At 35.1% G+C, this 12,479-nt stretch overlaps 1 protein-coding gene across 10 annotated transcripts in view; it reads right to left on the minus strand.

The window, feature by feature from the left end:
- Positions 1 to 12,479, minus strand: part of LOC100652307 (mucin-5AC) — a 46,289-nt gene that overhangs the window by 17,906 nt on the left and 15,904 nt on the right. For 4 of the 10 annotated variants that reach the window (XM_048414487.1, XM_048414485.1, XM_048414493.1 and 1 more), the window contains exons 3-6: positions 3,310 to 4,645; positions 2,275 to 2,942; positions 1,626 to 1,682; positions 1,003 to 1,158 (exon numbers count right to left, since the gene is read on the minus strand). In XM_048414487.1, the coding sequence (XP_048270444.1) occupies positions 1,003 to 1,158; positions 1,626 to 1,682; positions 2,275 to 2,942; positions 3,310 to 4,645 (2,217 nt within the window). The remainder of the gene's footprint in view (positions 1 to 1,002; positions 1,159 to 1,625; positions 1,683 to 2,274; positions 2,943 to 3,309; positions 4,646 to 12,479) is intronic. The other 6 variants (XM_048414494.1, XM_048414491.1, XM_048414488.1 and 3 more) reach the window with 3 other exon arrangements.

The raw sequence follows: 12,479 nt of genomic DNA on the forward strand, positions 1-12,479 counted from the left end.
AACGAAAGTAAAAATAGAAGTCCACTTCCGAAGAACGTTTCGATCAAAGTTTTATATTCGTTTGGACCTTGAGAGAACTCCACGTCGAGGATTCGTCGTTCCTCGTGTTAAAGGATATCGTTCCATCCAGTCGCGTTTGGAGATGAACGATATCATCGAAGCAGTTGGTTACGACGATGTATCGCAAGATCTCAAAAGCATCTGATTTTACTAAAATCGTGGGAACGATGCAGATTTTTCACCAACCACCAGAGGAAAGCTTGTCTTTCAGTTGGCATTTCTTTCCCTTTGTTAATCGCGCATCATTGTCCAGTCTCAATTGGTCGTCAATGATGTTACAAGCAAACGACTACATAGTTCGTAGCCTTTTACCTCACCAACAAATTAGTGTTGATTCCAAGGCGAAACTTTAGTACACATATTCGTACGTAAGTTGTTTTGAAGCTTTTTAAACATTGCGAAAATAATGAAAGAAGAAGTATCTTAGACGATCACAGCATTTGCGAATATACAACTGAAGAATTATTTCTTAAACTATTAAAGATACTGTCGATATATAGATATTTACTGTTCTTCGCAAAACACTTTTAAGCGAACAACCTTTCTTAGTTAGGTTTACGATAGTTTGAGAAATAATTATATAAATCAATCGTACTACGTTTACACACATATGACGTTTTCCTAAACTGCAGGATTTTATATAACAAAATAGTAGCTAAATAAAATTCACAATGACCAAAGCAAAACAGAAGGAAACAACGTATTTAAGAATTTTCAGATACTAATGACATCGACATAAATATAGACCAAGCACTTCTATCGAAAGATAATCGATAAAACGATAATTAAAAGCCGCTAACCGTTAGAAACGAGACGCATTAGAAACGTTTGCAGTCGGTTTCTCCTAAAAATGGAAGAGAAGCTCTACGAACGCATCGAGGAGAAGGTGGATACATAGAACACAAGCGATCACGTAATACAATGATTGATCTGTAGTCTTACGCGTCGCAATCCTGTGCCATTTATCAACGTTAAGGGATTCACGACTAAAGTTTCATCCGTCAAAACATTTGCTGAAGCTGCGGTTTCGAGGTCGTCAGGCTCGAACGCCATCGACTTGTTCCTCGAGCGTCGACCATAGATATTCCTCTCTTGTTCCTACACGAATTGTTTTTACTTCAAAATGTAAATTACTGATTCCTTGACTATTACGATAGAAACAGTACTAGTGTCTATTTTATGGAGCCGTTGGAAAAAAATTCACCAAAAGATAAGAACGGTAAAGTGGTAATTGTGTGGTTTGTTACGTGCATGCTGATTAAGTTGTTTAGTGTTAGAAAATGTATAATACATCGTCCCATTTCGTCGCAGTCACTTGTCGTTTATTAATTTTTTGTTTAGTTCTTCAGTGGTTTACTGTATCATTATTTTACAACAACGCAATAATATCAGTCAGTGTCAATGATTTGATATTCTACGTATTAAAGTACTGTCGTAATGAAAGCTGTAGACTGTTGAACTAGAATAGAAGCATAGAAATGTATGTTACACTTTATTAATTAAAAAACAAGAGAGACTTTATTTAGATGCTGTAAGCTGATATGAAGGGCACTCTGAACTCTTACCTCCAATGGCGTTCTAGAGGTGGTTTTTGAGGCTGGTATTTTCGTGTTGGTATTCTTCTGAAATCATACTTTTCGATTAGGACACACCATATTCTTTCTAGAATTCTAACAATCAGGATTGTAACGCTAATCGTTATACGCGTATTAAGTTTTTGCCATGTATTGCACATATCATATGTATATTGATTCGGAAATAATTTTAAATATTTCACAAGACATAGAAGAAACTATATGTGAAACGTGTTTAAAAAGAAGTAAAGTGTTATATGTAAGTATTATATGACTAGTCGTTCGCGTGTAAGACTTATTACTTATTACACAATGAAATTAATTGAAGTAATGAGACAGTTGAGAAATCGTTCGTTCGTAATGGGAATGACAACACTTAAACATTCTTTAAAGCTGAAAGCATATAATTTCTTGTTTTAAGTTCTCTATTCTTCGATCGATGCAGTTTTATTACAAGTACTATTCATAATGTTATCACTCCTCTTGTAATTCAATAATTATGTTCAAGTACACATATCTGTCTCTATAAAGCTATCTATATTTCTTTTTATCGGATAAAACTACAAACTTATAGGATATTTCGCTACTGAAATGTAAGCTTAATTCCAATTAAAAAATCCAATTAAGAAATAGAACTCACCAACTGAGTTAACCTCGCCTTAAACTCAGGCGGGTAATTATCACTTTCTTCAAGCGCCGCGATCACCTTGCCATTTCCAAAGGTCTTGTTGCCTCTTCTGTAGCTCTTGGTCGTGGTTTCAACCACCGTGGAACTCTCGTCCGTCGTTTGCAGCTTCTTGAGGCCTCTTTTCGTGCCAAACGTGGAACTTTCGATAGTCGTTGTAGCTTCGGTGCTAGTCGATTGTTCGTTGGATGGTACCACTTCGTTCGTCTGATCCCTTGGCGAAGGCACGATCGTCCTTGAAATATTTTCAGAGTTAAAATGAGCTGGTCGCCTCCTGAGCGTCCAGCCTGGATTTCCATGCGACTGGGAATCGTTTTTCCACGAAACAGTTTTCCTAGACTCTGTCACGTTTGTAGATCCTTCAGGCGAGGTTTTTCGACCCCTGAAACCTAGTCCGTGATTGAAGAAATCCTCTTTCTGTTTTCTACCGTGACTTCCGCTTCTGCCTCTTCCTCTACCTCGCCCTGATGCTTCGAGGGTTGAAGCAGAAGTCGATAATGGTCTTGATGTTGCTCTTGGACTTGGAGTAGTCGCTAATCTTATGGTCGTACTTGTTATCTCAGAATCGGTGGCTGTTACGTCGGTAAAAACTGTTGTATCTGGCGCAACAGTTGTGGTAACATCTGTTTAAGGAATTTTTATTTATATAATTTCTGTTATAAAATTCTATTTCATTATATTCTTCTATATATCTTCTATTATAAATTATATTTCTATAATTTTTATTTATATTAGTTATATAATTTATTATTTATATAAACAAAATTTAATATTTTATAATATAATTTCATTCTTTACAGCTAATTGTAATTACTTAATTAACTGTTACGTATAAAACTGGATGTTTCACCTTCAAGTAAGATAAATGAACCTTTTTATGTGTCACTAAAATTATTGCATTAAAATTCAATCTACAATCAGGTTATCAAATATTCTTTTAACAGCAAGACTATATTTAAATTATTGTTAATGATTAACTAATTATCTCACCCATAATAATAGGTGTGGTAACATCCGATCTCGACTTGCTTCTCGATCTTCCACGCATATCCTGAGTATCCTGTCTACGACTGTCGATAACTCTTGGAGTAACATCGGGAATTCTCGGTCTCCTATCCGAGGAGTTTCTCTCTCCAGCCACCTTCCGCTTCACATTCCTTTCTGAAGCACCGCCCGAAATAGGTTTCATATTATTTTCCACATTTCTATTTCTAGACCTTGATCTAGACTCGTTCACAGAATTCTTCTTGATCTCAGAACCTCTGGAACGATCTCTGGAAACCGTATTCCTTCTCGAACTAACAATCTGTTCGTTAGCTTCTGTCGTCGTAGAATCGCTGAACTTTGAAGATCCTCTTGGAGAAGCAGATCTGGATGATCCAGAAGCCTCGGAGTCGTTCGACCGTCCACGACTTTTCGATCTTTCGAATCCTGTCCGACTTGATCTGGATGACTCCTTAGCGTCCGATCTTCTCTGAAAAGCCACATCAAATCCAGTGGTTACATCCGGAGCTGGATTTCCTGTTTCACCTACAGTGAGGGGAATATCGACTCTTACACTTTCGGATTCTGATAAAAGAGGATCTGGACCTCTTCGAGCAATAGAATTATTCTCCGCATTGTTCACCTTCGATCTACCAGATCTGGTACTCCTTTCAATCTTCTCTGTAGTCGATCTACCTCTACTTTCTCTTCTAAACGAAGCTGTAGTGGTTTCAACGTCTCTAAATTTCTTATTGTTGTACCTTCTAGATGTAGGGATTTGTGTCTTTAGATCTTTCATCGAATAAGTCGTTTGAATCTTTCTTCCGGTTCTAGACCTCGAAGACTCTGTGGTTGCCAGGAACACGGATGGTCCTTTGTTGTCCAATTTCTCAGTGACAGTTGAATTATTCGCTCCTCCATTGGACGTTCTTCGAGAAATCCCTTTGGACGTTTCGAATTTTTGTTCATTATTTTTTAACTTTGTTCCTTTGTTGCTTTCAGAAAAATATCTTTTGCCGTCTCGTCTGTTAATCGTTGGCTCTACTCTTTTAGTTTCTTCGAATCTTTTTCCTGAAGTTCTTCTCGACTCGCTTGTGACATCTGTTGCTGTTGAAACAGTTCCCCTTTCCGTCGTTCTGATCGTTCTAACGGTCGAATGTTCGTTCGTGTCGAACTTTGGTTCTGAATTGATCACAGAAGCTTGGATCGTTTTCGATTGCGCTGATCTGTCCCATTTCGTTTTGGATCTCGATAGCGACGAAGATGATATTGTGGTTGCTTCCTCCAGTGATTTGGAATTGAATCTCAAAGTGCCACGATTTGTAGCTTTATGATCATCGATCTGAACAAATTATGACCATTAGCATTTATTATTTTATACTGTTTGTTGTTTATACTGTACTAATTTTTAATGCAATAGTATTTCTATAGTACTAAGATTAGTATTAAACTACTCGCAAATCCAAAAAGTTTGCTCAATTTGCCTAAGACAATTTTCCCTCATCACATTCAAGTCTCTTGGGCGCATTCTAACGGTATAACACCGATACGTCACAGCGAACTAATTGATTAAATTACCTGTTCAAACAGTGACCATTAACGCAACGTGCCTGCATTCAGTGTTTAAGTCGGCGTTTTAAATAAATTAACTCTACACTAAGAAATTCATTCACAATCAGACCCAGACTGCTTTCGACTTGGTTCAAACATTCAAATTTATTTAAATGTATGCATTACACGATCTCCATCTTCATGGTTAAACTTCATAATAATCGTCGCGACGACAAGAAAGAATAAATCGTTGATTTCAGCGTTTATTAGACCGACGTTCATTAGATCCTGGTTAGTGAAAATTGTCGTTTAATCGGATATTTCGCTATTAACTACCGGTTTTGAAATTGTAGAACGATCGATTTGCGGACCACAATTTATAATGCATCAGAATGCGACGAATCTCATTATCTATTTCCATAATGCGACGATAACGCGACGATTTCGCGTGTAAAGGATGTTGCATCAGCGGTTCAACCACGATCGCGATCGATGATTCTTTTGTAAATCCTGTTATGATGATAGTCGACATTATATACATATACAAAGTAAATGTAGGATCGCCGAGGAAGAACTTTATCGTGTTACAGGCGAGCTCCGATGAAGAATGTTGTGCCACGTAATAGGTAACATTTGCTTTGACGATCTTGACGTCGATGAGACAAAGTTAATATCCTTAATAGGCTAACAGATAATTTTAACACGCGCACGCTTGTTTTGTTCCGTGCAATAGGATGTATTAATTATAGAAGGTGCATATGTATATATATATCGATATACAGGGTGCCTTAAATTCTTTTTCACAAACGGTACTAGAGTGGTTTGCTATACTAGAAAGTAAAAGTAAAAGGAAGATATTATAATAAATATATGTATATGCCGACACTGTCAATGAAAAGTGCGAGGCAATATTGATATTTTTAGTTGGGAAAATATGTGGCAAAGAAAAAGCGGGAAGCGGGAAACAAACTGCTGATGGTTTATTACTACATCAGGAAGAGAGAACAGGTTCATGAGATAAAGTTAAGGTGAAAGCATCGTGCTTGAGCAAAATGCAGGAATATTTGCAACTGCTTTGACTTTTTAGAACAGATTATTGATGTTCTTGGGAATGTTGCAGATTAGATTGTGAAATAGTAAACGGAGTTAATGGTTCTCTATGATGCTCTACTACATGCACTGTAATTATTTATTATTTAGAACATCATAGAGAACCATTAGCCCCGTACATATAAATATATGTACGTCTTCGGAAATGTTAAAGGTGAATTAGCCAAGCTGATAAAAAATCTATAATATTTCCGTACTATGTTCAATTATTTCTACTGGAATTATATAATTATTGAAATTATAGATGGGTGAATCGAAATTTAGACTATTTAAGCTCGCATGAACCGATATTATTCTGATTATAACTAATGGAATAGTAGAAATGGTAGGAATTGAATTACTCTATCAAATCGTGAAAGAATATCCATTAAATATTTATCAGATATCCGCCGAGAATAGTTACAAAAATTAACAAGTTGACGCTTCGTCGTTTAAACAGATAACCGGTATTCATTTTGAATTACAATTCTTCCGTGTCTAACGACAATAAACGACGTTATAACTAGATTCCTGATTTCATTTACTCGTCGTTCAGTTCGGTCACTGCTAATCGTACCTTCAGTCACGAAATTAATTTGCCAAAAAAATACTCAAATTTTGATTTCCAATTCCTAGAGAACCCACAATTTTTGTGAATTTAATTACATTTTCAGTTAAGTAGATTAATGCAAAAAAGATTATCTCTTTGATCTTTCCATATTAAACTGTACAAGAAATTAATTAACAAAAAAGATATCGTGAAATAGAATTCTGAAAGTAGTACTCGTTGCCCGATTGTTATTTTCTTTCCGAGTAGTTAAACATAACATCTCAAATAGCAGCAGTTACTATAATTTTCCGTTGTGTTGACTACGTTATTTTGTCTATTAGTTACACTCTTTCAATTGCAACAACAAATCAATGCGACTTCTTGAAATTTCTCAACAATAGTACGATAGATAGATAATTAATAAATTTGACTTTTAAACGATACAATTTTCATAATTAGAGTTTAATAGATAACTTATTCTTTTAAGAATGAATCATTCCTTGGTCCTTTGTACACGTGAAACATTATGATTAGAAGCAAAACTACTAGTGCAACATTATAATTACATTAACAACGATTCGGGCTAAACATTATCATATGTTAATATTATTCTATATAGATCCTTCCTAAATCATTTCCAATAGAAACTAAGCTTAAAATCTAACATTGCTGATACTCGGAGTATCATCGCATCATATTGTTCTATGGAACTAATAAAATTCTTTTTCTTACAACAAAATTTGAAACAAATATCGTTGCATCACGCAATAATGACACATTGACGATAAAAAAAAAAAGATAGTTCTAGCGTTTTTGCAATACGAATAACCTCCACAACCACGGGTCAAGTGGCTGTATTTACCTAAGAATTTTTTAAGCATTATAATACAAAGACAGTGATACTTTGAACGTAGCTTGGTGTTCCAGTTTCGTTTATCCTTATCTGTCCATAAGGTACACGTAGCGTGGAATCGACACTGAAAGTAAAAGTCGGTGTTTCACGTCACGTTACCTAGTCAAGCATGCAGCCGAACTCAAGAACAGCCTTAAACACGGCTGGCTGAATGCGCGACTAACTACTGTAAATAGACCTGCAAAATAACGTCTCTGCTGAGTTTCCCAAGCACGAACCACTTTTTTTTCTCGACATTTTTGTCAGACCAGCTGAAATCAGCTAGATGGAACGATCCGACGACAAACTGTTTTAAATAGATATACTTCTTCTCCCTTAAATTAAAGAGCGAAAGAACAGGTATCGACAAGGAAGACGATCGAAAGAAGGGGTAAGAGGATCTATCGATCGATCTTCTCGATTGTGAAAGGTATGTTCTCAAATCCTGATAAAAGGAAAGACGAATCTCGATAGAAGTGAACGCACTTTCGCTGGATGAGACTCGTGACACGAAGCCTTGCCATTCTCGCTCAATTAACTTGGCTATGATTCAAGCGAGCATAGTTACTCGTTAAATCTGAGAATCAAAGAATTAATATAGATTACTGCAAATAAAATGATAAATTGCTACGCGAGTTACACTCGTTGTTCCTCATTTGGCGCACAATATTAATTTCAGGGTTGAGAAATTTTGCCTTTTATATCATGTATGGTAGAATGCATTATGGAGCATTGTGGAGGATAGCTGATTATGTTTTATCTGCTCTGAAATCTAGCACGCGTTTTTATTGAATTTTAGGCATATCTAAAATGATTTTACGCATTTCGTAATTACGACTTTGTGGACTAAAACTAGTTTTAATATTAGTTTCTAGCTGGTTCGGTTCATATATTCTAGAATACTACTTTCCATATGTGTCCTACTAAAGATCTTCTTTTGCTGCAACAGCTAATCAAAATTCATCAATCAAGATTTACTTGTTTAACATAAAAAGAGAAATTTTATTCTAAGATGACCTCAATTTTAATACCGTATACCGAATAAGTGACATCTGATGAGAACGATAATCATCTATCAAGGAAATTCATCAAGTCAACTTTCTTCACGAAATGCAAATTGAGTATTCATACTGAAGATTTGCAGAAAGATCACTATTTTCCTTCAGTCTCTTTTTATACTGCTGAATCAATCCATTTTCAACTTGCGGAATGTAAATCACTAAATTATACTCTATGTACTCTATGAATTCTGAGAGATCACTAATTATATTTTCACAATCTGCCATGAATAGCGGAGATCCCGACGTATCACCCTCGAGCAAAACGAGGTGCACCCTAGAATCCTGTGAAACTGAGTGGAGATATTTGAAATTGCACAATGAGCGCGCAAGTGAAGTTGAAAAATCGCAAAGCGCGTAGGAAAATTAACGCTATGAATAATACCAGGACATTGCCATTCCGTCCTACGTCGCAATTACGTCCGCGCTCGCTTTCGAAGCAAAGCGAAACAACAGTTTTCTTTATTTGGCACAAACCAGTAAAAATGGTGTCCAGATCGGATCTACATAATGATGATATAGATATTCGCATAAAACTGTATCTGGCTAGCGACAATAGTGTATCTAGCTAACAGGAGAAATATGTAAGAAATACTGTGAAGGTGGTAGTATTATTTTCTAATCTCTTTAACTCTATCGAGTATGCAATTTATCGTAATAATTTTAGGAATTATTAAGCTAAATCCTTTTACGATATTTAACTTATTGAACAAGTTTATATGTCCAACATTTTCGTGTCTGCTCAATTTCAATATACTGACATGTACATAACGTTGACAGATAAACATCAGACGTAACATAATTTGCCTAATTTCCATTCTTAAACATTAAGTATCTTTTCGTATTTCAATCGTCGTACAATAGTAGTACAATTATTATATTCAGATTTGAAAATAGAATAACGTTTGTAATTGCCGCGACATTTATACAAGTAGGACAAAATTAGATGATTCTCTATTATTGCACACTTTCTTACGCTTTTGTAATCGCTATTAACGTTCAAAAGGATTTCCCAAGAACTTTCCTACGAAAAGCTGAAATCAAAGCGCAGTTTCTCCTGTTTCTAACAAACGTGTGATATTCGATTATTTTTCCCGATAAGATAAAAAATCAGCAAGAGGTAATCTTGAATTTTTCCATTCGAACGGCTGTACGTAACAATGAAGATCCTTGCAACACGAATACCTCCCCTATGTAATTACAAATTGCCTGTTTATTTGCGTAATTGGAAGACACGAAACGAGATTCTTGCTAGTTAAGGGAATCTTCGGTCGAACTCTCGCCATTGGTAATTTCAAATACATCTCCGGCGATTATGAACATGCAATACAATATGTAACAGTCCTGTAATGGGAAATGGCAAACATAATTGGGCTTGCACGATGTTCCAGTGATTAGAAAAAAATGTAACTATAGTTCTGATGTGAAAGATTGGTTCGATTCGTATGTGTAATCGTTACGCGATGAAGTAACATTGTTACGCGATTAATAGGCCAGATATAATTTATTCCTGATGAAGGAAAAATAGTAGATTCAATAATATGTTGCATAAAACAGTTAACAAGCTCTGTGCACAAGAAATAAAGCAAATATCGTATAATAAAGTAAATAAAAATATTGCATTCTCTATAATTCAATTTCTATAAAAGGTGTTTTTATATTTTTACAAACATTGCACTGAAAAATAAAACTTTATTACACGTAATTAGTACAAACGAATTACTGAATTTTATGTTCAAATGTTTGAAATTGACTGTAACCTTACCTAATCACTTAATCATCTAACAAAACAAAAGTAAACGGTTTTAACAATCTTAATCTTTGTCGACGCTTGCGAATAAACTTGAACTTCAATCATAGTCAAATTACCTTTACAATAATTACGTCATGATATCGGTATCATATAATTCCCACATCTTTTCTCAAAATTTTGGCAAATAACAAGAAGAATCTGCATACTGTACCATGTCGAAGGTTACATAACTTAGATACTGAAATGCATAAATCTTGCTTGTAACCATCTGTATCATCGACGATATGATCGAATGACAATAGAAATAATCCACATCTGTAATTATTTACTTGAAGCCAAACTTTCTTGTTATCATGTCCTATGTTGTTATGTACGTGTTGTCGATATGGCAGCGCAATCGTATGTAATATCGCGCGCTGCAAATTATTGGAAAAGTGTATTACGCTGACAACGGTGAGAGGCCGATTCATATCCTCGAAGGTAGACCGCTTCGCCAGTGTCGAACCAACTCTCGAAGGACACTACCCGAGTGTCCAGAATCAACCAGAATTTTGTTCTCCTTGAAAACATGTCTCCAAGAATTTTAAATTTCAGACCCTTATACGTATTTTCCTTTTTTTTTTTCTATTATTTAATCTGTTTTAAACGGGCGGAATTACTAGTTAAAGAGTGCAAATTATTATTCCATTGTAATCTACATACATCGATAAAATAAACATATACTTCATTCTGGGCTTAAGAGAGAGTCAAAAGATATCCACCGAATTCGAAGCGTTGGTAAATATTCTAAAATCTTAAGTGTCTTAGGGTTAATTGAATAAATGACAAATATACTCATTACCCCCTAATAATCATTTTTTCCCAAAACTGATATAACTGATTAATGTCTAGTTTATTTTAAGTATTTCTTAGTTTATTTTTAAGTATTTAGTTTATTTTTAATATTTAAGTATTTTAAGAATTTATAAGAACAAAACCTATCGTTCTAACAACTTTCGATTTTTTGTTATCTTCCCCCTTGTGAAAACAAGGTTACATATCATTTACATTTAACTGTTGAACGATATAAATTAAAAAGAACAAAAGTGTTCGTCGTCAATGATCGATACTTGAGCGTATTGTCCTTGGATTTCGACAGGGCTCTGATCTGCCAGTTTGCATCTCAATTTCGATCGAAGGTGTACTTTCACCGTCTAGACTTCCGACATCGGTGAATCCGTAAAAGACAGCTGATTATCTAGCGGTTAAGACTACGAAACCGACAGGCTCCTAAAGCCAGAGGACGATTATCACCGGTTCAATCATCTCGATTTAACCAATAAGAAAGCTCTGGCAAGAACGGTGAATTATTCATGGAATTATTAAATATTTTCCACGTCGCTTGACTCCATGATCCGAGACATGGACGCGATTTCACTTAATCAGCACTTCTCACTGTAACCAGAAAATGATGGAACAATCTTGCGAAATCTTCATAATCATTTATTCAAATTTTAGCTAGATCCCAAATAGATATTATCTCGAAGACTAGATGATATCTCACGGATAAACATTGAAAATGAATTGTTATTAATCAATCGTTTCTACAGGATTGAATCGAAGCAATCAGTATTTAAATGCTGGTACTAAAGCTATTGTTCATATTGATACTATTGATCAATCAAAACCGTTACAAAAAAAAATCTCATCCGAATTTAAATATCTTTCTTGTATCTGATAACATGTACATGTGACTGCAATCAAGTTGGACTAAATGGAACGACGATAGTTAACAAAGAAAAACTTGGACAAAATTCACAATCAGGTTTCGTAACGATTAAACAACAGATCAGGCAACGCATTGACCTAATAGATTTAATGAAATACACCTAAGAAAAGGTAGGCAGAATTGCGCAAGAAGATGTAAATTTCAACCTCTTCATTGAGATCATTTGTACGAGTGGCAGACGTTAATATGCAGAAGCGACCTGAAAAAACTGGTTCACAAACACCAGGGTGTGGTTCCTGTTGGCCCCGTAAAACGATCCATGAGATCCTTTCAAGTACGATTTTTTCAGTATCAGACTTTTATAAGGAACCTCGACGATTTCTCGCTTCATACATACGTATACTGTACATAATACAGTTCAAAAGTGTCTTATAAAACATTTTTATTAAAAAGATACGAATAAAAGAATTTATAATGATTTTATCTGTCTTAATCACTAGCTATGTAAATAAAATAATACAGTTCAAAAGTGTCTTATAAAACATTTTTATTAAAAAGGTACGAATAAAAGAATT

Source organism: Bombus terrestris, chromosome 2, assembly GCF_910591885.1.
Source record: "Bombus terrestris chromosome 2, iyBomTerr1.2, whole genome shotgun sequence".
Taxonomy (NCBI): Eukaryota; Metazoa; Arthropoda; class Insecta; order Hymenoptera; family Apidae; genus Bombus; species Bombus terrestris.